Source organism: Pelodiscus sinensis, chromosome 31, assembly GCF_049634645.1.
Source record: "Pelodiscus sinensis isolate JC-2024 chromosome 31, ASM4963464v1, whole genome shotgun sequence".
In the NCBI taxonomy this organism is placed as follows: domain Eukaryota; kingdom Metazoa; phylum Chordata; order Testudines; family Trionychidae; genus Pelodiscus; species Pelodiscus sinensis.
The window spans coordinates 11,877,669-11,902,013 of record NC_134741.1 but is presented as its reverse complement, the minus strand read 5'-3'; the positions used below and the strand labels follow the sequence as shown (position 1 = coordinate 11,902,013).

The 24,345-nt window shown below is 50.4% G+C and overlaps 1 protein-coding gene across 2 annotated transcripts; it reads left to right on the top strand.

Annotated features, from left to right (window-relative positions):
• Window positions 1-15,118: 15,118 nt before the first annotated feature.
• On the top strand, window positions 15,119-20,010 carry LOC142821501 (uncharacterized). Of its 2 annotated transcripts, none has more exons than XM_075912631.1 (2): window positions 15,119-15,251; window positions 15,533-20,010. In XM_075912631.1, the coding sequence occupies exon 2, from the start codon at window positions 15,592-15,594 to the stop codon at window positions 16,990-16,992; it is 1,401 nt and encodes a 466-aa protein (XP_075768746.1). In that variant the 5' UTR covers window positions 15,119-15,251; window positions 15,533-15,591; the 3' UTR covers window positions 16,993-20,010. The 2 variants fall into 2 exon arrangements, with proteins under 2 accessions (XP_075768746.1, XP_075768745.1); XM_075912630.1 differs by having other exon boundaries at window positions 15,530-20,010.
• The last annotated feature ends 4,335 nt before the right edge of the window (window positions 20,011-24,345 follow it).

Genomic DNA, 24,345 nt, shown 5'->3' with positions numbered 1-24,345 from the left:
TTCCCTGCCCTTGGCCCCATGACTGCACCATGCCAAGCAGCAGGGCTGGCAGTGGGGCAGCCATGCCAGCCAGGCTCTGGAGGAACTGGGTGCGAGAGGGAGAAGAAGGGGAAGGGCTCAGGATGCCTCTCCAGGGAGCCTGGTCAGTGACCATCCCTGCTCACCGTGTTGCCCAGCAGCAGTTCCTGCCCTGGCCCAGCTGATGGGGCTGCATCTGCAGGCAGGGGGTGGGGAGCACATGCCCCCCCCCCATCTGCCTCAGTGCTAAGAGCCAGACATACTGTCTCAGGGCTTCCCCACAGGCTGCACAGGGGCTGGCAGGGAGCCTATGGAGCCACAAACTGGATGTTCGACAGCCTGGGCCAGTGGAGCTGCCTGGCACCTCCAGGAGCCTGTTGGGCCAGGGGCTTCCAGTCACAAACTGGACACCTGCCACCCTCATCTCTCCCCCTCGCACCCTGCCCCCAATCTCCTCATGGCTCCCCTCCCCCACCCTCGTAACTTCTGCCCCTCAGCTAGGGAGTCTCTGGCTCAGTCCCGCATCAGGAAGGCACAGGAGTGGACGAGGATCCCACATCCCAGGGATTCATGAGCCCATCCAACACTATGACATGGCTCCCCGTGATGGTCAGCGTGCAGTATGTATTGCACGGCTGCTCACCACAGACATGCAGCCTGGGTGATGTTGCCCAACCTGGTGCCAGCTCATGCTCAGTCCCCAGACCTCCCTGGGCACTGGCACATACTGGGTCAGTAGCCAGCTGGCTCCCCGGTATGTCCATGCAATTAAAACAGGCATTCGACTGGAAGAGATGAGGGCAGGGGCTGGTGTCTGGGAAATGCTGGGGGGTTGCTGCTGGTGCTGACCCCTCCTGGGACTGGCTGTACTTGTGGCACTGGGTGAGAGTTTGGTGCTTCTCAGGGGCTGTACGAGGGTTTGTTGTGACACCGGGAGCAACCCAAGGCCAGAAGAGGGGCAGAGCCAAGTATGCAACTCTGGTGTATCCGAGGAGGGAGGAACATCTCCTGCCTCGCACAGGAAGCTGCACACACCAGACAGGCCACCATGGAGCAATGGTTGCTCCACTCCTCCACATGCCCTTGAAGAGAAGCCAGGCCCCAAACCCTCATATCAGAGTGAGCTCTGGGGGAGGCACCCCCAGGAGGGAAGGACAAGGCAGGGCAGAAAGAACTTTCTCTCTCCCATGCTTAGACACTCGGGAAGGGGCAGGGAGCGAGGAGGATGGCGGAGGATAGGCAGACACAGAGGCATCTGCAGCTGTCCCATGTAGGCTGGTGCTACAGGACACACAGAGCTGGCGTCTCTGTTCCCTTGGGCCAGGCAGGAGCGCACCATGTGCATGTGTATGTCCGGCTGGTGCATTCATCCGGAGAGTAACTCTCATTCCCTTCTCTTGGCCAGTAAATCATTCATGACTGTGCCATAGACTGGCTGCAGGCACTGGATTTGCTTTCATCCCAGAGGTGCCAGTGACTTGGCTCCAGCTTCTGGCCAGGGTGGGGTGGCAGTGCCCAGGGGGAATGGGGAGGAGCAGAGGTGCCAGGACAGACTTGCCCATATTCAACAGTGGGAGGGGGCCCTTGGCCTTCTGTTCTGGTGCCCCCGAGGGGGATGGGCAAAGGTAGAGGTCACTCATTGTCACAAGTGTATCCTGTATCCATGGCAATATTGCACCTCTGCCCTAGGGGCTGGTGACAGGAAGGGTGTGGCAGGGAGGGGCAGCAGCACATGGGGCTGGGAATGTCCCAGCCACCAGCACCTCCCAACCCTGGAGGAAAGGCTGGGGAGATTCTGGAGGGGAAAATGACAAACACCTACCCCATCCCAACCGCTGGGCCAGTCAGTGGGGGAGACAGGCCCCACTGGGGTGGGAATGTTCCAGCTCCTAGTGCACTGCCCAGGGGCTGCAGGGTGGGGGCTGGCAGAAGCAGCAAAGGGGAGGCAGCTCCCACCAGCTCCCACCAGCAACTCCAGAAGCAGGGAGACCTGGGGGTAAGAGGAACTGGGGAAGGTGGTTCCTGCAGCCCAGGGGTGGGACAGAGCAGCTGAGCCCAGAGCGTCTGTCTGCAGGGAGGGAGCCTGGGGGGAACTTTGGTGTGAAATCGACCCAACCCCCTTTGGAAACCTCCCCCATCGCCCCTCTCGGCTGAAGACTCACGTCCCCGCCCCCCTCCCCCGAGTGCCTGGTGGCCAATGGGGGCTGCGCCTGAAGGCAGCTGCACATGGAGACTCCCCCCTCATCCCCCTCCCCACCTAGGGATTGCGGCCAGAGGGGAGGTGAACCAGGAAAGTACCGCACCCCTCCCTCCTCCTGTGCAGAGCCTGCTCCCCGCCCCAGACCCTGTCCCTCTGCCCCCAGAATCCCTCCCACACCCACATTCCCTCTCAGAGCTCAACCACGCCCCCTCCTGCTCCCAGAGCCTGCACCCCGATCTCCTGACACGCCCCCCGTCCTGCCGCGAGGGGTATGTCCGGGAGGGCCGCGGGGGCAGCGCGCGGAGAGTGGTTACCTGTGAGATTGGGTTACGTGCGGGGGGAGAGTAATCGGGGCACGGAGCATGCGCGGTAGCGCCGCTGCCACTGTTCTCTACAGGCGCGTGTCCGGACGCTGGTACCGCGGAGAAAGCGGCTCCGGCCGCCCCTCCCCCCGTGCGTCTGACTGGGGCGCCTCCCGCCGGACCCGAGGGAACGACCCGGCCCCGCCTGGCTCCCCCGCTCGCCTCTGCCGGAGGAACCGCCCAGCGGCCCCTGGGCTGGGACACGGGGGGCGACTGTGGCCCTGGGCAAGCGCCCGAAGGGGGCGAACTCTGAGACCAGCTGCTGGTTCCGCTGCAAACCCGGGGTGCGTGCGCGGGGGGCGGTCACATGGGGGCAGAGGGGACCCCGGGCGGGGGGACCTATCCGTGGTGTTTGCAAACCGGCCCGTGGGGCGGGGCAGAGGTTTCCCGGGGGGGACATCTCAGGGCCCTTTCCAGGGCTGGGATCTGACGGGCACAACGTACCCAGGGCGACGCTTCCCTGCTGGGTGAGGGGAGCTCGCCTGCTAGCGGGGCTGGACGCAGGGAAATGTTTTAGCAGCAGCCTCTGCAAACCCGCAGTGGCCAAGCCTGGCTCTAGGGCTGGAAGAATCTCTGTTCGGTTTCTGGCTCACGATGTCGAGCAGGGGCAGGGAACCTAGGGCCCGGGGCTTGCCTGGCTCTGGCCACTGAAGCTCAGGGAACCCTCAAATATTGGAGAGCCTGCACTGGCTTTCACTCCTTGGGGCTTGGCCCACTCCCTGGGGTCTAGCCAATCAAAATCTACTAGACTGGACCTCCCCCTCCGCCCCCCCCGCCCCAGTGTGCTGAATGTGTGGAGTTAGGGGCCACATCAGGGAGGGTTTTACATTTTTTTCCTTCTCACTTCTTGGATGTGAGTGTGCAGCCCCTACCCCCCCCCCCCCAACTTTGTTTGTGGAGGGAATATGATGCATGAAATTGTAGGGGAGGCAAAACTTGTGCAGGGGCCAAACTGACCAGGTGGGTGTGGAGATCACACAACTGGCTGCAGAGCCAAGAGAGGGGCCAAAGGGTAAAATTAGGACAGGTAGCATGGTTAAAAACAGGATCTGCGCCCTGCCAGAAAAAAATTCCTGAAGGGGGGGCATTTGCAGTGTTTATAAAAATATAGGAGAGGAGACAGAAGGTTTTCTCCCTGCCAAGATGGAGGGTGGCAGCGCCCACCTCCCAGGGCTGTGTGGGTGGCCAGTGCCTGGAGAAGGTGCCTCTTCCCTTCCTGATAGGTGGGTGCTGCCCAAGGGGTGAGATTCAGTGGCTGAGCGCTGCCTGGGAGAGCTGTTGTTTTGCCTCCTGCCCAGCACTCTAGTTAGTGAGCAGACATCCCAGGCTAAAGGAACAGGGCTTGATTTAAGCCCGGCTGCAGGGTCCTGGCTTGTTCTTAAAATGGGTAAATTGTCCCATATTTTCTTTCTCCCTCCCCATCAGCAGTGGTGGGTCCTGCTGCTGCCAGATCCCTGCTCCCCAGCCACCCGCACGCCAGCAGGAAGTGGGGATTCCAGTGGCTGCTCCCCCAGTTGGTCCATCTGTACAGCCTCTGCTGGTTGTACTGATCTAGAACAACGTATCCTCTTCTCCTGCCCCCAAGCACCTCCCCTTTGCTTACGCTATCATAGAACTGGAAGAGACCTCAGAAGGTCATCAAGTCCAGCTGCCTGCTCTAGGCAGGACCAATCTCAACTAAATCAACCCAGCCAGGGCTTTGTCGAGCCGAGACTTAAACACCTTTTGGGATGGAGACTCCACTACTTCCCTAGGTAACCCATTCCAGTGCTTCACCACTCTCCTAGTGAAATAGTTTTTCCTAATATCCAACCTGGATCTTTCCCACCACAACTTGAGACCATTGCTCCTTGTTCTGCCATCCGTCACTACTGAGAACAGCCTTTCTCCAGCCTCTTTGGAACCTCCCTTCAGGAAGTTGAAGGCTGCTGTCAAATCCCCCCTCACTCTTCTCTTTTGCAGACTAAACAGACCCAATTCCCTCAGCCTCTCCTCATAGGTCATATGCTCCAGCCTCCTAATCATTTTGGTTGTCATCCGCTGGACCCTCTCCAATGTGTCCACATCCTTTTTGTAGTGGGGGGGCCCAGAACTGGACATAATACTCCAGATGTGGCCTCACCAGAACCGAATAAAGGGGAATAATCACATCTCTGGATCTGCTGGTAATGCTCCTCTTAAAGCAACCTAATATGCCATTAGCCTTCTTGGCTACAAGGGCACACTGTTGACTCATATCCACCTTCTCATCCACTGTAACCCCCAGGTCCTTTTCTGCAGATCTACTACTAAGCTGGTTGGTCCCCAGCCTGTAACAATGCTTGGGATTCTTCTGTCCCAAGTGCAGGACTCTACATTGGCAACAGCTTTTCATATGGACCCATGGGGAGGAGACCCACTGGATGTACTCACACTCACACTCACACTCACCAAACCAACCATCAACTTCAGCCTGGGCCTGTCCACACAAGAGATCTGCTTCCTGTACATGATAGTAGTAATCACTGATGGCCACATGAACACCAACCTATTCCAGACACCTACTGACTCCTCTTCTTACTTATATGCCTTATGCTTCCATCCAGGACACGTCACATGAGCCATTGTTTGCAGCCTGGCCCTAAGATCCAATTGGCTCTGCTCCCATCCCACAGACAGACACACCCACCATATCTTTACATGCATCTGACGAAGTGGGTCTTTGCCCACGAAAGCTTATGCTCCTACACTTCAGTTAGTCTATAAGGTGCCACAGGACTCCTCGTCGCTTTTGCAGATTCAGACTAACACGGCTACCCCTCTGATACTTGCCACCATATCTTTATCATCCATTCTTAACACTGACACGTAAGAACGGCCATACTGGGTCAGACCAAAGGTCCATCTAGCCCAATATCCTGTCTGCCGACAGTGGCCAGCAGCAAGTGCCCCAGAGAGGGTGGACCGAAGAAAATGATCAAGCGATTTGTCTCCTGCCATCCCTCTCCAGCCTCTGACAAACAGAGGCCAAGGACACCATTTTATCCCCTGGCTAATAGCCTTTTATGGACCTAACCTCCATGAAATTATCTAGCTTCTCTTTAAACTCTATTATAGTCCTAGCCTTCACAGCCTCCTCTGGCAAGGAGTTCCACATGTTGACTACACGCTGTGTGAAGAATAACTTTCTTTTATTAGTTTTAAACCTGCTCCCCATTAATTTCACTTGGTGTCCTCTAGTTCTTCTATTTAGGGAACTAATAAATAACTTTTCTTTATCTGCCCTCTCCACACCACTCATGATTTTATATACCTCTATCATATCCCCCCTCAGTCTCCTCTTTTCTAAACTGAAAAGTCCCAGTCGCTTTAACCTCTCCTCATATGGGACCCGTTCCAAACCCCTAATCATTTTAGTTGCCCTTTTCTGAACCCTTTCCAAGGCCAAAATATCTTTTTTGAGGTGAGGGGACAACATCTGTACACAGTATTCAAGATGTGGGCATACCATAGTTTTATACAGGGGCAGTAAGATATTCTGGGTCTTATTTTCTATCTCTTTCCTAATAATTCCTAGCATCCTATTTGCCTTTTTGACTGCCGCTGCACACTGCGTGGAAGTTCTCAGAGAACTGTCCATGATAACTCCAAGATCTCTTTCCTGATTTGTCGTAGCCAAATTAGCCCCCATCATGTTGTACCTATAGTTGGGGTTATTTTTCCCGATGTGCATTACTTTACACTTATCCACATGAAATTTCATTTGCCATTTTGTTGCCCAATCACTCAGTTTGGTGAGATCTTCTTGGAGTCCCTCACAGTCTGCTTTTGTCTTCACTATCCTAAACAGTTTTGTATCATCTGCAAACTTTACTACCTCACTGCTTACCTCTTTCTCCAGATCATTTATGAATAAGTTGAAAAGGATTGGTCCCAGGACTGACCCTTGGGTACACCACTAGTTACCCCTCTCCAATCTGAAAATTTACCATTTATTCCTACCCTTTGTTTCCTGGCTTTTAACTAGTTCTCAATCCAAGAAAGGACCTTCCCTCTTATCCCATGGCCATGTAATTTACACAAGAGCCTTTGGTGAGGGACCTTGTCAAAGGCTTTCTGAAAAGCCAAGTATACTATATCTACTGGATCCCCCTTGTCCACATGTTTGTTAACCCCTTCAAAGAACTCTTAACAAATTAGTAAGACAGGATTTCCCTTTTCAGAAACCATGTTGACTTTTGTCCAACAAATTATGTTCTTCTACATGCTTCACAATTTTATTCTTTACTATTGTTTCGACTAATTTGCCCGGTACTGAAGTTAGACTTACCAGTCTGTAATTGCCAGGATCGCCTCTAGAGCCCTTTTTAAATATTGGTGTCACGTTGGCTACCTTCCAGTCATTAGGTACGGAAGCCGATTTAAAGGATAGGTTACAAACCACAGATAATAGCTCAGCAATTTCCCATTTGAGTTCTTTTAGAACCCTTGGATGAATGCCATCCGGTCCCGGAGATTTGTTAACATTAAGTTTTTCTATTTGTTCCAAAACCTCCTCTAATGACACTTCAATCCGGGACAGTTCCTCAGATTCATCACACACAAAGGACGGTGCAGATTCAGGAATCTCCCCAACGTCCTCAGCCGTGAAGACTGAAGCAAAGAAATCATTTAGTTTCTCCGCAATGGTTTTATCGTCCTTGATTGCTCCTTTTATAGCTCGATCATCTAGGGGACCCACAGGTTTTTTTAGCCGGCTTCCTGCTTCTAATGTACTTAAAAAACATTTTGTTATTTCTTTTTGAGTTTTTGGCTAGCTGTTCCGCAAAATCTTTTTTTGCTTTTCTTATTACATTTTTACACTTGATTTGACAGTGTTTGTTCCTTTCTATTTATCTCACTAGGATTGGACTTCCACTTCTTAAAAGATACCTTTTTGTCCCTCACTGCTTCTTTTACATGGTGGTTAAGCCACGGTGACTCTTTTTTAGGTCTCTTGCTATGTTTTTTAATTTGGGGTATACATTTAAGTTGGGCCTCTTTTATGGTGTCTTTAAAAAGTTTCCATGCAGCTTTCAGGGATTTGGCTCTAGTCACTGTGCCTTTTAATTTCTGTTTAACTAACCTCCTCATTTTTGAATAATTCCCCTTTTTGAAATTAAATGCCAGTGTGCTGGACTGCTGAGGTGTTCTTCCCACCACAGGAATGTTGAATGTTATTATATTATGGTCACTATTCCCAAGCGGTCCTGTAATGGTTATATCCTGGACCTGATCCTGTGCTCCACTCAGGACTAAATAGAGAATTGCCTCTCCCCTTGTGGGTTCCTGCACCAGCTGCTCCAAGAAGCAGTCATTTAAGCCATTGAGAAATTTTATCTCCGCTTGTCTTCCTGAGGTGACATGTATCCAGTCAAAATCGGGGTAATTAAAATCCCCCATTATTATAGAGTTCTTTATTTTGGTAGCCTCTCTAATCTCCCTTAGCATTTCAATGTCACTATCGCTGTCCTGGTCAGGTGCTCGGTAATATATCCCTACTGCTAATTTCTTATTATTGGAGCATGGAATTACTATCCATAGCGATTCTATTGAACATGTTGATTCACTAAATATTTTTATTTCATTTGATTCTACATTATCTTTCACATACAATGCCACTCCGCCACCCACCTGGCCTGCTCTATCCTTTCTATATATTTTATATCCCGGTATGATTGTGTCCCACAGATTTTCCTCATTCCACCAGGTTTCAGTTTGTCAATCTTCTCATTTAATACGAGGTACTCTAGTTCACCCATCTTATTAGTCATACTCCTAGCATTTGTGTACAAGCACTTTAAAAATTTGCCACTGCTTATTTGTCTCCCTTCCCTGATGCATTGGATTCTTTGTATGCAGTTGTTTGTCTACTCTGGCCCATGGTTTGCCCTCTCCCCTCCTCTCTTTCTGACTACAGCTTAGAGAATCTCTATCAATGGATTCTCCTCTAAGAGAAGTCTCCCTCCGATTTACGTGCATCTCCGCACCAATCGGCTTTCCCCCATCTCTTAGTTTAAAAACTGCTCTGCGGCCTTTTTATTGTTTAGTGCCGGCAGTCTGGTTCCACCCTGGTTTAGGTGGAGCCCATCCTTCCTGTATAGGCTTCCCCTCTCCCAAAAGTGTCCCCAGTTCCTAATAAATCTAAACCCATCTTCCCTACACCATCGTCTCATCCACGCATTGAGACTCTGAAGCTCCGCCTGCCTACCTGGCCCTGCGCATGGAACTAGAAGAATTTCCGAGAATGCCACCATAGAGGTCCTGGATTTCAGTCTCTTTCCTAGCAGCCTAAATTTGGCCTCCAGGACATCTCTCCTACCCTTTCCTATGTCATTGGTACCTACATGTACCACGACCACTGGCTCCTCCCCAGCACTACACATAAGTCTATCTAGATGCCTCGAGAGATCCGCAACCTTCACACCAGGCAGGCAAGTGACCTTACGGTTCTCCCGGTCATCACAAACCCAACTATCTATGTTTCTAATGATCGAATCACCCACTACTAACACCTGCCTCTTCCTAACTGGCATTCCCTCCCCCTCAGAGGTATCCTCAGTGCGAGAGGATACCGCAACATCCTCTGGGAGGAGGGTCCCAACTACGGGATGGTTTCCCTCTGCTCCCATTGAATGCTCTGTTCCCTTGAGACTTTCATCCTCGTTAAGAGCACTGGGGCTTTCAGACTGGAGGTGGGACAGTACTACAGTGTCCTGAAAAGTCTCATCAACATAGCTCTCTACCTCCCTTAGCTCCTCCAGTTCAGCCACCCTGGCCTCCAAAATCCGAACTCGGTCTCTGAGGGTCAGGAGCTCCTTGCATCGGGTGTACACATACGCCACCCGCCCACAGGGCAGGTAATCATACATGTTACACTCAACACAATAAACAGGATAGACTCCACTCTGCTGCTGGGCTTCTGCCTCCATTTTTCTAATGAATAAGTTTAAGTATATACTGGGATTCTTTTAAAACCTCTGGACTATAGATTATTCTAAGAGTTATGTTTTAAAGTAGGTCAGAAGTCACTAGTGCCCTCTAGCCTCCCCCTCTAAACTCCCTCTCCAAACTCTCCTGTTAGCTGTTTCTGTTCGCGCTCTGAGACCAGGCGAATAGAAGTGGAAACACAGGAGAGGATTGCTAAAGCAAAGGCCCCACCAACTGACCATCCCACTCCCATGAATGTTCCAGTTCCTGTTCAATATCCCAGGAAAATCCAGACCCAGAGAGTAGAAAAACAACAGAGACTGTATCCTCCCAGGAGTTCAGTGTACAACTGGGTGGGTATGAGATATAATTGTGGCATGGCTAATATGTGTAATTGGGCTGGTATCTTCACCCAGCCCCAGAACATGTATGAGTGTAAATCTTCTGTGTTGCCTGTAGTTAACAGGGAGATTTGTGAAAGGAGTGAGTGTGAATCTGAGTTTTCTGTGGCTAGTCAGTACTATTGGGAGCCTGGCAGTTTGGCTGCTTGGAGGGGCAGTATGCCTATGGGGGAAGGGTTTCTTCCCAGTTCTTTGTCTACAGGAAGTGCCTGTCAGCTTGGGATGTCTGAGGAGAGTGCTGTGGGTCCAGATTTATTTCTGGAGACAGCTGAAGCCCAGAAAGGGGAGGACCTAGGTTTGTGTCTGCTGGGGACAGTGGTGCTGTAACTGGGGTGGGCTCAGTCAGTATCATGTCAGAAACTCAGGGATCAGACCAGACTGGTGCTTGTGTGTTACCTGTTGCTGGGAGGGAGGCGAGTGACTCTGTATGATCAGGGTACTACCCTAGCCAGGACACCCGGGGAGCAGCAGGGTGCGTGGGACCTACAGACAGTATGGAAGTGTGTAGTAGTCTAGAAAGCTTCAAGGGGGAGGGAGATGTGTCTGATCTCCCCCCAGATGAGTGTCTGTGTTTTCCTGAAAAGGGATTGTGTGGAGACTTGCCTGTTCAGGGGGTTAAGGAAACTCCAGGGGAGTTGATGATGGCTCAGCAGTTTGCTGTGCCTGAAGGGGGTGAAGGTGACTTGGGTATGGAAAGATCAATGTGGACAAGGGTGAGGAAGTTGCAGAGGGATTGGAGGTTGTTTCAGGTGGAGTGGAAGCAGCCAGGGAGATGAAACAGCCCTCTGGTGACCAAGTGACTGTGTTTGACCAGCTTGCTGGGAAGTGTGGGTTGCTGGAAAAAAAAGTGTTTCCAGTCTGAATCTGCGAAGGAACCAGAGATCCATAAGTCTATCAGGCCAGTAATCTACCCAGACCTGTTTCTGTGAGGCAGTGGCCTACTTGGAAAACTAGATTGAAAACAGCGGGGTGCCAGATTAATGTCTGGACTGCTTGCTTCATGATTAGCTGTGGGGAGCAAGGGAATTCCATAGCCATTGTGAGCAGGGGAGACACACTCAGACAGCCCTTTGTCTTTGGGATAGGGAGTTCTGAATTTGAACATACAGTGCAAAGGGGAGGGGCAAGACCTGCAACTTTTTAAATCTAAAAGGCCAGAATTGTCAGTGTACACTTGGGATGGATTTGTTCCTACTACTGTTAACTTTCATAACCACTGTACTGCTGGTACTAAGAATTGTAACAATGTCCATTGTACATAATCCTGTGCCAAAACCCTAGAAACTGTTAAGAAATGTACCCAAGGACACACTGTATGTTAAAAAGCCTTGTGACACTGGTATTTCACTGTTGATACCTGTACTTAGTTTTAGAGCTTCTCATCTGAGAAAGGGCATTCCAAAATTGGTGTGCTATGTGAAAGGGGAAACTGAGGCACAACTACATTTTGTTTTCATGGCTAAGTGCCAAGATACCTACATTATGGGGAATAAGGTTACATACATTGTCCCAGTATTAACTGGATTTCAAACCATTGCCAAAGCTGGCTCGGAGCAAGGGCATTGCTGTACCCACTAATGGGTGTTGGGTCCAAATTTTGTGAAAAGGGGCCCATGTAAGGTGTCTAATGAAAGCTTGTTCTCTGCTGATTCTATGTATGATACTTGTGTACATGTGTGATGTTTATATATTAAGTTATGGAATGGACTCTGTTCTTGTATATTATTTTTTTTTCTGTCTGGAAGGAAGCAATGGAAATGGACTGCTTGCATATGACCAGTTCCAGTTGGAAGATGCAAGGAACATCAAAGGGCCCTCTGAGGCTGACAATAAAGACTATTAAGCTAGATGTTTGTACTAGCCAGCCTGCATCAAGCACTCGGTGATTTATGTATGACAAGTGTTCTCATTAACAGGGCTCACCAAACCACGGCGAGCCCCGCTCGCCAGCCCCGCTCGCCAGCCACGCTCGCCAGCCACGCTGTCCGGCGATCTGCGCATGTGCAGATTGCCTAAGCCCGGCTCTTCCAGGTTACAATCTACTCGCCACAGGCGAGTAGTTTGTATAATTTGTAGAGCCCTGCTCATTAACAATCTTACTCTTAACCTTTTCTTTCTTTTATTAATATATCTTTAGAGTTTAGATTCTAAAGGATTGGCCCAGGGTGCTCTTGTGGGTAAGATCTAAAGTGAAAATTGGCCTGGAACTGTGGCTGAGTCCTTTGAACCAGGAGGATCTGTTTGGAGTTGGTGAGTGTGAGTTTTATAACCTCTCACCTGTGTGTGAGGCCTAAGTCTGATAGTGACACAGGGAAGTTGGGATGTCTAAGGGCTTTTGCTGGTGAGGCTTCCTGCTGGCCACAGTGTCAGCTGAAGTGCTCTGTGTTACTGGAGGGCTGCGTTGGGTAAGGACCCCAGTTGAGGGCAGTAAGTAGCCCTGGTTTTAAGCAATTAGCCCTGAGCTGATGCCCTCAGCAGTGCCAAGACCTGGCCTGGTGTATGATAGTGGTGTATTCCACAGGAGGCACAGAACCTAGTCAATTGAACTTTGGATCAGGACCTCATGCTACTCTACATTTGATTTTGAGACTGATAGTTTGATTGGTTAACGAGACGGTTCTGGACCCAATTACTTAAAACACTCTCTGTATGTCAGTTGTGATAATCCACAGATGTGGAAATACTTTTCATGTATTTCAATAGTCTAGTAAGATGTGCATGTACTTATTTACTATGTTTTATCTCAGACCTCCAGGAAGAAATCACATCCAGTGTAGCCAGAAGCTATCCAGCACTGTCTGTGATTTGGTGCATGTGTCATGATCATGAGGGTTAGCCAGGAGCCTGGGAACTAAGGGGTTAACCTTACCTAAGTCAGGTAGATTCAGCCAATAGCAATGTAGGTAGGAATTTCAAACTGGGACAAAGGAATTTTTGGTTTTTCCCTCCTTTGTCCTGGGCAGTTCCCTCCAGCTACTGAAGGAGACAGACCTGTCTCTCTCTCCAAGAAATAATTCTTCACTCTTCTGTAAGTAGGGTAAAGTTTAAATCAATCCTTTAGGTTTTATTGTTTTATGGTTTGGGAAATGGGATCTGATGTCTGTGTACTTTAAAAAAATGTTTTAGCTTCCCTTTGTAACTAAGTTCTAGGCCCATGGTGGAGTTTCTCCATGAGTATTACTTTATTACTTTTCCATCTAGTCATTATGCTTGCAACAGGAATATTGTGGTGATAATAAAAGTTCTTTCTCTTTCCTTTTTATTAACCTGGTATTGTTAATGGTTGTGTCCTGGTTTGTACTTTAGGGGTGAGATTTCCAAAGTGATCTCTCCCCTGATTTTCATATCAATACTTGTGTGGTGGCAGTGGAGATTTTTATCCCCAAAATCTAGGTTGTTAAGATTTTAGGGAGAAGTTTTATACCAAAGCCTGGTAGATAAGGTTCTGGGGTACTTTTGCTGGCCTCCACTTCTGCATTTATTGTGCCAGAGAGGAGAAGGAGCCATGACAGTCCTACTACACTGTGATGCCAAAATCGAGGTTTTTTAAAATCAATTCTCTCTTTTTTTTTTGCAAGGCTCAGAGTACAGATGTAAGTGACTAATCAGGTAGTTGCATACCTGAGCAGCATATTCTTATCGGGTAGTCGAGTCACTGCTCAACTAGTCACTTCCCTCCCGCCTCGTTGCCAGAATGGGGCATGAAAAGGATTAAAGCCACTTCTGATATTTCTCTAATTCCCCTTCTCTCTCTAACAGGCTACAGCTGTCTGTCTCCAGCTCAGCCCCTGGCCTGCAGAGCCAGGGACAGGAAATGGCTGTGATGGAGCCGGTGACCTTCGAGGCGGTGGCTGTGTATTTCTCTGAGGAGGAATGGGCTCTGTTGGACCCAGGCCAGAGAGCCCTCTACTGGGATGTGATGCAGGAGAATTATGAGGCTGTGATCTGGCTGGGTAAGGATTCCTGTCCGCTTGGGTAACAGAAGCTGGATGGGCTCTGAGGAAGCTGGGTAGGGCTATGTTCAGGGTCCCCCATTGCCCCCACACCCAATAATCCTGTCTCCTGTGTGAGAGACTGTCCCCTCCATGGTCCCTCCCAGGGGAAACAGGTTCAGGGACATAACAGTGGTGCTGCTCTTCCCACAGCTAAGGTCTCCATGTACTTCCCCACATTTTGCCCATGTTGTGCCTTGGCCAGAGGTGTCAGTGGAAGGGTTCAGGCCGGAATGGTAGGTACCAGAGTTATGGAGCTGGGTGCGGCTGCTGTTAGTACTGCCGAGTCCCCTTTTGCTATTGTGCTGAGTCACTGGAAGGAAGATGCTGACTCAGAGTCCCTTCCTGCTTCTGGTATATTCTGTGCAGCGCAGAGGGGCACCAAATGGCAGGGTGCCTGGGAAACCACACACAAACCTGGGAAACCACACACAGGCTGCTGCTGGTACTGCAGAACCCAGGCTACCGAGGAGCAGCTGAGCTGCAGGGACACCTACAAGCAGCAGAGAAGCAGCACAGCCACTCTCTACCCTGTGCGACCACAGGAACTGCCCTGGTCAGATGTGGGGGCAACAACTGTTCTGAGCAGCTGGCAGGACCCACCTGGGCACAGGCAGTTGGGATCAGGAGTGCGGAACATAGGCAGGGCCTGAAGCAACCAGCCAAGGCTTCATTTTGCTATTCAGACAACTTCCTCTGCCTCCTTCTGGCCCAAGAGGAGCATCTGAGCTAAACAGCAGGGTGAGCCAAGCCCCCCAGCCAGGAACTTTGTGGACAGAGTCCTTGGGGAGCTAGAGCTCTGCTTGGTCCTTTCTCTCCAAGCCTAGTGACTTGCCATGTGGCAAGTGCAGTCTGAGTCCTGTCTGGGGACCTCAGAGTCAGACCTGCCAGCCCTCACTAGAACTCCTCTTCTGAGCAATATGTTTATGGCCTGGGATGGGGGGGATAGAACGGGTCATGAGGGAGACTTAGCTGTACTCTGGAGAGTGCAGCAGAGTGCTCAGCTCCCTTGGGAAACTAGCAGGGCCTTTCCAACGTGGGAGGAAGCATAGTTCCTGCAGGTGAGTGTGTCCTGGGTTCTTGTACCAGCCAGAGCTCAGTCTCTGCAAGGTGGGGAAGGAGCCTCTCTGGGTGGGCGACTCAAATCCTGGGTCTGGAAGCAGTAATGGCACAGACCTAAATGAACAAGATCAACTCTTAATTGCTCCCCAAAAAGGATTTCCAGACTCCAGAGCTCATGTACTCTCCTGGGTGGAGCGAGGGGAGGAGCTGCAGATTCCAGATCTCTAGGGCTGTGAAGAAGCGGAGATCATAAGTGATGCCCACACAGGTGAACAATCAACTAAACTGACTCTAACTAATTTCTGTGTCCTCAGAGCAGTTGTCACTTGTGCATTTTCATCACATCTCACCCTTCAGCCTGTCTTCAACTCCAGTCTGAGGGTGGTGATTGGGGAAAGGGTTGTGGGGAATGAGGGTGAACTCAGCTCATGATTATTCAATCTTTCCAGCTATTCTTTGGGCATGTTCTCCCTTTTCTAGTTCTCTTTTAGAGTTTTCTGTCAGCTCAGCGAAGGGAATGATTCCAGACCGGATTCTCTGTTCCAGCAGGTGATGGGAGGCCGACTGAGAGCCATAAGAAGAGTCTTCAGCAGGAAGGACTAGAGCGAATGGCTCCATGTGGGATGTTGTTGAGAAGAACTGAAGGGCATATTTCTCAAAGCCCTGAGCAAGGAGAGACCTGTGAGAGACAGCATAGCCCACAAAGGCAGCTGGGAAACCATCCAGGAGAGGGGCAGGGTAAATCCAGTCACAGAAACAGAGGGTTGAAAACAAACACAGAAACTGTTCAAGAGCAAATCCTCCATCAACAGTCCCTCTGCGCTTGCAGTAACTGTGCAACTCTTATTAAACATGGAAGAGCCCACACAGGAGAGAAACCTTTCAGCTGCTCTGACTGTGGAAAATACTTCAGTTACAAGTCACAGTTTGTTATTCATAGGAGAACCCACACAGGGGATAAACCCTTCAGCTGCTCTGACTGTGGGAAAAGTTTCAGTCAGAGCTCACATCTTCTTATCCATAGGAGAATCCACACAGGAGAGAAACCCTTTAGTTGCTCTGACTGTGGAAAATGCTTCAGTCACAGGTCACACCTTGTTATCCATAGGAGAACCCACACAGGGGAGAAACCCTTCAGCTGCTCTGTCTGTGGGAAAAGCTTCAGTGACCGTTCAGGCCTTGTTGCACATAGAAGAACGCACACAGGAGAGAAACCATTCAGTTGCTCTGACTGTGGTAAAAACTTCAGTCGGAGGTCAGACCTTGTTATCCATTGGACAACTCACACAGGAGAAAAACCCTTCAACTGCTCTGACTGTGGGAAAAGCTTCAGTCAGAGCTCAAATCTTCATATCCATAGGAGAACCCATACAGGAGAGAAACCCTTCAGCTGCTCTGACTGTGCAAAATGCTTCAGTCACAGGTCACACCTTGTTATCCATAGGAGAACCCACACAGGAGAGAAACCCTTCAGCTGCTCTGACTGTGGGAAAAGCTTCAGTGACAGTTCAAGACTTGTTGCACATAGGAGAACCCACACAGGGGAGAAACCCTTCAGCTGCTCTGACTGTGGGGAAAGCTTCATTCAGAGGTCACATCTTGTTAGACATAGGAGAACCCACACAGGGGAGAAACCCTTCAGCTGCTCTGACTGTGGGAAAAGTTTCAGTCGGAGCTCAAGCCTTGTTGCACATAGGAGAACCCACACAGGAGAGAAACCCTTCAGCTGTTCTGACTGTAGGAAAAGCTTCAGTCGGAGCTCAGGCCTTGTTGCACATAGGAGAACCCACACAGGGGATAAACCCTTCAGCTGCTCTGACTGTGGGGAAAGCTTCATTCAGAGGTCACATCTTGTTAGACATAGGAGAATGCACACAGGAGAGAAACCCTTCAGCTGCTCTGACTGTGGGAAAAGCTTTAGTCAGAGCTCAAATCTTGTTGCACATAGGAGAACACACGCAGGGGAGAAAGCCTATACTAGAGGTGGGCACAAGCCTCTCAATGGGTAGGATCCAGCCTGCCTAGGGCTTTGATCCTGCCTGGGAGGCAGTGCCAGGCACTGCCCTCCAATGGGCATGTGCTGCCTGGGAAGGAGCTTAACCCCACCCCTTTTCCTGCTGTGTAGCCAGTGGAAAGGAGGCAATGCTGAGGCTCTGCCACACGACCTGGGGCTAGCCCCGGAGGCTGGAGGCATGGTTGCCACTGTACCTGTGGCCTTCAAGGGCAACTCATGGCCACAGCCATAGAATCTTGTGCCTCTGGTGCCATGTGGCCATGGCAGGGGTATATCTGGGGCTGGCTTAGGTTGTGTGGCTGTGGCAGCGGCATCTCTGGCCCTGGGCCACATGGCTATGGTAGTGGTGTCACTGGCCTCTGTGGCTAGCCCTAGACTGTGTGGCTGCCACAGCAGCAGAGCCTCCCTCTGGGTCCACCAGGACAGTGTGTCTGGAAATGTTGCTGCAAGGGGGCACAAAGCCAGGTAATGTTCCCCCTCATCCCCAAACCCTCCCCACTCCACTTGTGTTCTACAGTTCTAATTTTATTGTTAGCGGCTTTACTTAAAAAAAAGAAAAAGGTTTAGTTATTTCGTTCTAGGTCCTAATGCAATACTCTGCTTGGACCTCATAATGCCTGATTCACCAGGTTTTAAGAAGTGCTCCCTTTGCCATGAGGCCATGCTGGCGTCAGATGGCCATTCAGCCTGCATTTGTTGTCTGGGAGAGGTGCATGTCCTACAAAAGTGGATGTATTGCTCCAAGCTAGCAGCCAGGGCACATAGGGACAGGGAGATCACCTCAAGATCTTGTTTGATAAAGCCTTACAGCCTTCAGATCCCCTCCACCCTCAAACTCAGAGGTGGGTATGGCACAGAAGCGAAGCGCTCTGGGGGTGGCCACAGTGAAGAGAGGCAGAGTGTCCCCCACCCACTCTTCACCTGCTGATCTGAGCAGCAGAGTCAGCAGAGGGGATAAACTGGGTACCTCCGGTGCTGCCCCATGGCTTCAAAAGCATCCCTGGCCACCAAATCTAAAAAGCTGCTGACCCCGTCTCCGAGTAGCAGTTCACCACCAGTGCCAAGATCAACACCGGCCCTGGGTACCCAAACTGAGACTCACTCCCAACCATCCTCAGCACCAGTGCTAATGCGACCATCAGCACCGCCCACATCTTTACTACTATTGGCACCAGGGCACTCAGTATCAACATTGGTGCCGCACCCTTTGGCGCCGCAGATAGCAGAACTGCAGACATTGGCACCAAAGGTACCACACAATGTGGGTGCAGGGTTAACTTCAGAGTGGCACCACATTGACACTGAGGAAAGCCGCTAATGAGACATACAGTCGTCAGTCCTATTTCCCCATCTCCGACTTTCTCTCTTTCTCCCTCACTGCCTATACATCATTCTCCTATACAAAGTTGTTGAAAAGGGATGTAGATTGTAAATGCTTTGAACACTAAGGAGAGGGGACCACCTCATAGAAGTGTAAAGGGTTTATTTATTAAGTTAAAACTGGGAAAAGAGGGAGATCTCACTCATATACTCAATAGTCTCAGGCAGGATGATAAGGCAAGCAGAAGGCAGTTCATGTTATCTGATCTTCCCATATTGACTCTTGAGCTGGTCCGCTGGCCAGGCGATCTGAGCATAGGACATTCTCTGGGAGGCTCCACTTGATGGTCAACCCCTTGTGGCTGTATCCCTCTCTCCTTTAAGGATTGGCCACATACAACTTCTGGATCCCTGGGCCTCTCAGGGCTGTGTGCACTGTTGTTTTCTCCTGCTGTTTACCTCAGAGTTTTCCCGCCTATTGTGTCCACCTCAGACAGTCTTCTGCACTCACTCAAGGAAGAGATAGGGGGTTAACAGATAACACTTTAAGGCTATGTCTACACTGGCAGCTTCTTGCACAAGAACAGTCATTCTTGAGCAAAATCTTGTCTGCTGTCTACACTGCACGTGCATTCTTGAGCCAGTAAATTTACAGTATAACATTGCAAAACAGGGCTTCTTCCAGAAGTTATTCTTTTCCTCACAAGGAATAAGCCCTCTTGCGTAAGAACTCTTCCACAAGAGGGCAGTATAGACAGGCAACATGAATTTCTTGTGCAAGAAGTCCCTATGGTTAAAATGGCCATTCGAGCTTTCTTGTGCAAGAGAGCTTCCACACTGCCATGGATGCTCTTGTGCAAAAGCACATGCCAGTGTTGACGCACTCTTGTGGAAGACTTTTTGCACAAGAACTCTTCTGCAAAACAGTTCTTGCGCAAGAAGCTGCCAGTATAGATGTAACCTAACAGTTTAGGGAGCCAAATAGCATCGTTAAAAGGTGAGAGAGAGAGCAGTGTACATTTTAACTCTTTCCTTGCTCCTCCTTTGTCTCCAACAGTAACTCAGGGACTCTGCTGCTGATCATGCAATAGAAGCACGTTGTGTTTAAACAGCTGCGGTATGAATGTACCTGAAAGTCATAAAGATCAGTGGATCTGTGTTAAAGGCAAGTGGCCCTTAATTAGAACCCCAATGTATGTTGTGTGCACACTGAAAGGTAGGAATGTGCACCAGGCAGTCTGATAATGGCATCTATGGTATGTTTGTAACAGGCTCCTGCCTATCTCCAGTCACATTTTCTGTCCCATATCCGAGCAATTTCCCCTGCCAATGCAATAGGCACTAGGCCATTTTTGCCCAGCTGGACATGGTTCCTGTTCTTCTGCACAGCACAGCACAGCCCATGGAGACCAAAGACCTGCCACTGGGCATTCAGATCACACCTTGGTTTAAATGAAATTAAAGAATCCCCAGACAATGGAATCCACTCTGTAATGGAACTGGAGAGGCAAATGTTCCTACTAAATAGACACTTGCCTAAGGGGGCACTTAGACTGCAATCAAACACCCTATTGCTGAGCTATACCCTCAGGCTACATCTACATTGACCTGTCTACACTGACCACGAGTACTTGTGCAAGAACACTGACGTTCTAATGTATAAAATCAGTGCTTCTTGCGCAAATACTCTGACGCTCCTGCTCAGGGATAAGCCCTCTTGCACAACTGTTCTTGTGCAAGAGGCCAGTGTAGACAGGGAACATCAATTTCTTGGGCAAGAAAGCCCGATGTTTAAAATGGCCATTGGAGCTTTCTTGTGCACGAGAGCGTCTACACTGGCATGGATGCTCTTGCACAAAAGCACATCTTTTGTGCAAAGGCACATGCCAGTGTAGACGCTCGCTTACTCAAATACTCAACACAAAAACTCTTGCGTTAAAGAGTATTTGTGCAAAATCTTGCCAATATAGACGTAGCCTCAGAGAATCCTCATTCTGTATCCAGTGTTGGGAAGTGGACAGGGAACAAGAGGCTTTTGTACACACCTCTGATAGGATGAACCCTTAGGCTATGTCTTACAGTGGTGGGTTCTTGTGCAAGAACATGGCAGTTTGGACACTCTCTTGTGCAAGAAAGCTCTGATGGCCATTTTAGCCATAGGGCTTTCTTGCTCAAGAAACCCCTGCTGTGGGTCCACACTGCCTTCTTGCGCAAGAGCTCCTGCACAAGAGGGCTTACACCTGTTAGAAAAGAGCATAGCTCTTATGCAAGAAGCCCTCTCTTTCCATGCCCTACTATAAATCTTGCACAAGAGTGGGCAGGCAGTGTGGATGCTCTGTGGAAGAACAGCCATTCTGATTTCAGACTGTGACTGGTCCTAACAAGGAATTTGTCCTGAAAAGAGCAGAACTGGGGCAGGACAGAGAGTCATGAGAAATGAAGCAGCTAGAGGAACACCAGGAGTACAGAGCTGAGAGTCACAGGTATCCCCCCAAAGGCATTAGCTCTAGGTCACCTGGTGTAATGGGCAGTACTTAGGACTCTGAATCCTGCAATGAGGGTTCAAATCTCATTTGGACCTACAAGGGCTTCCCCCCTCATGTTTTAAGGCTTCCTTTCTCTCAGGTTTAACAAATAGGTTTTTTTCTCCTGCTGGGTGTCTGAGGCCCACTAGAGCTTGATCTCCAAACTGAGCAGACTCATGTGAGGGGCCTGATGCCATCACAGCTGCAGGGCAGGTCACCCACCCAGCCCCTGACCTTAGCCCATGTGGGGAGGCAGCCAGACAGTGTAAGCAGAACAGAGTGTTGCAGGGAAGGGGCAACTCTATTGCTCCGCCCACCTTGTTGCTGAGCCCACAACATCCCTGCAGCTGCCCCAGGCTCCTTTCTGAAAGGGCCACTTGTGCAACTGTTTCCTGTGGGCTGGGTAGCTCTGCTGCCATGCTGATGGAGGGAAGAGACTGGGCAGCAAGACCCGGCTGGCAAGAGGGTTTTGCTGCTGCTGCTGTAGCTGAAGGAAAAGGGTCCCTCCTCCAACCAGCAGCTCCCAAGTGCAGAGTCCTGAGTCTTTGGCTGGGCGGGTCATTAAGCAGATGAGGGGCTGAGCTGCCGCACAGCTTAGAGGAATCTGGGCTCTGGGTTAGGAGTGAGGGGCTCTGTGGGGCTGGGAGAAACCCAGGCAGGTAGCAGGAGCTGAAACTCAGGAGTGAGGGCACCACAGGGCTAGGCTGGCAGAGGCTTCACAACAGGAGTCAGCAGCAGCATGGAGCTGGGGGTTGCCCAGGCATGGAGCAGGGGGCTGTGTATTGGGAGTGAGGGCACCACAGGGCTAGGCTGGCAGAGGCTTCACAACAGGAGTCAGCAGCAGCATGGAGCTGGGGGTTGCCCAGGCATGGAGCAGGGGGCTGTGTATTGGGAGTGAGGGCACCACAAGGCTGGACTGGCAGGGAAGCAAATAGCATCAGGAGTCTTTCCACCAGGGTCTAGCTGCCCAATTTCCTCCCCACGGTGCTGGACCTCTGACCACTTCAGCCACCAGGTCAGCCTGGGAGCTAAGGCAAGAATGGGGGGAGGAAGTGAGTCAAATGGGGTGGGGGAATGCTTGTCTTGCCTTTTTGGGCAGTGCATGACACTATCCCTTGTGTGTGGCATGGCTGCCAAGCACCTTGGACAGAGAATTACAGGCCAAGAACATCAACTTGTAATAGCCAAAGTAACTCAGATCAGTGTGCATTGTACTGAAGCTCTAAAGGTCCTTCATTCAATCCCATGTTTTGGCATTTCTCTAGGTGCAATAGCATCCTCTTCCAAAATTTCACTTGCTTGTGTGTGGGTGGTGCTAGTGCATTGTCTCATCAAATCACACATTTTGGGGTTCTGTGTGTGGCCCACCCAGAGACGGCCTGTGCCTATAGGCAAACTCAGAAGTGGCAGCCCTGGAGGAAGGCTTCCCTGTGCCACAGGAGGAGTGAGTTGTCCGTGGAGGAGGAGCACAGGGGAGGCACACACCGGCTTCCCCTGCGCCGCAGAAGGGGAGTTCAGCCCCGGGGGAGGCACGCGCTGGCTTCCCCTGTGCTGCCGGAGGGGGGTTTGGTCCCAGAAGAGGTGGATGTGGGGGTTCCCTGCCCTGCATGAGGGGGGTGTTGGCCCCAGGGAGGCACACGCTGGCTTCCCCTGCGCCATGGGGGGGAGGGTTTGGCCTTGGGAGAGGCATGCACAGGGGTTCCCTGCGCCTCAGGAGGAGGGGGGTTGGTCCTGGGAGAGGTGTGCACCAGCTTCCCTTTGGGGGGGCAGAATCCTGGGAGGAGGTGAGTGCAGTGGACTCTCTCCCCACACTGGCACCCTGTTCCCTCTCCCCAGCCCCCCCCCCAGCCACAGAACTCCATCCCCAGTCCCCCTCTCCCGAGCCACAGAACTCCATCCCCAGCCTCCCTTTCCCCAGCAATGTAGTAATGGCAGTTAAAGCAGGATAGCATAATGGACTATTTTGGATTTGTAGTAATAAAAATTATAATTAACATTTGTAATGCATTTTTATTTGAAATTGTACTGAAATATCGTCTAACTGTTGTGTACAAATCTCTTCTGAAAATTTCGTGTTTCTATTTTAATCTGATCTCAGAAACATTGGTTGGATGGACAAACCGAATAATTATGCCTGTTTAAATAAATATGCTTAAAAAACATTACATGGAAAATAGAGGCAAAATGTTTCCCAGTTTATGAAAAACCTCAGCCTATATCTGCCATTGGGTGTGTGTGTGTGTGTGTTGATTTCATGGTTTGCCTAGGGCGCCAGTTGCTGGCAGCTAGTTTAGGGCTGCCCCTGGGCCCACCAGACTATATTTCTTTATTATTATACACATCAAAGAGAAGACAGATTTGAACAAATTACAGGCCCCAAAGGCAGGGGCTGATTTGATGCTGAACCCCCTGGCTCAGCAACAAGACCCCCGAACTTCCCCTGAGCTCTGGGAGCCAGGTTTGGTGTTTGAATTCTGTGGGGCAGGTGACTTTAGGCTGGAAAAAACTGAGCCCCCATGTGTCCCTGGTGGTCTAGTGGCTAGGATTTAGCATGGTCGTTGCTGTGGTTTGGGTTTGATTCCCAGTCAGAGAAAACAACCTCAGGGTATATTTACTCAGCATGCTCACTTTGACAAAATAAGTTATTTTGAATTTTTTTTATATAGTGCATGCACACTACAGGGAAGCCTCAAGATTAGTCTGAGGCAGGCTCCCCTAATGTGGATGCACTATTTAGAGCCCCAGAAAGCACTGGGGTGTTGTTACTTTCAATTGCCCTAGATAGGAGCTATTTTGAAATAGCAGCAGTAGAGTGTCCACACGACCACTATTTTGAAATAGCTATTTTGGAAGAGGCATTATCCCTCGTGCAATGAGGTTTACAGATTTTGAAATAAACCATCCGCTATTTTGAATCTATTTAGAATTGGTGGGTAGACACTCACATTATTATTTCTAAATAACGCTGCTGTGTAGTTGGGGCTGCCAGGGAGGGGCCTCATTGCTAGAGCCTCCTGGGCAGGTTCTTACTACAGAGACTTGTCCCAAAGCAGGATGAATGCTCAGTCCAACACTGAGTGTTGCTCAGCACTAGGGTGAGACAGGGAAGAACAAAAGAGTCTAACGGTGCCTGTAGCCTTTCAGGACAAACCCTGGCCCCACCCCCAAGTACCAGCCCTTCTCTCCACCCTTAGTCCTGGGGCTGCCCCTTTCCAGAAGTGTGATGGTGAAAAATGCTACTGCCACTTTGCTACCTCTGCCTCTCACTGACATTCATAGATGTTCTTTTCTGCTGTCCTGTCTCTGGTCTCTGCGTCACCCTTTTCCCATCCCCTGGTCCTGTCTGGCTCTGGCTCCCTCCCAGCTGTCTGGCTGCCTCCAGCATGGGCTGAGCTCAGGGGCTGGATGGGTGACCTGCTCTATGAGTGCCTCCCATCAGCCTGCTCAGTCACTCTCAGGGCACTGATTGTGCTCAACTGGCACTCTGCCAGCCAATCAGCTTT

Coding starts and splice junctions, on each gene's coding strand:
- LOC142821501 (XM_075912631.1), top strand. CDS start 15,592: ATGGCTCCATGTGGGATGTTGTTGAGAAGAACTGAAGGGCATATTTCT.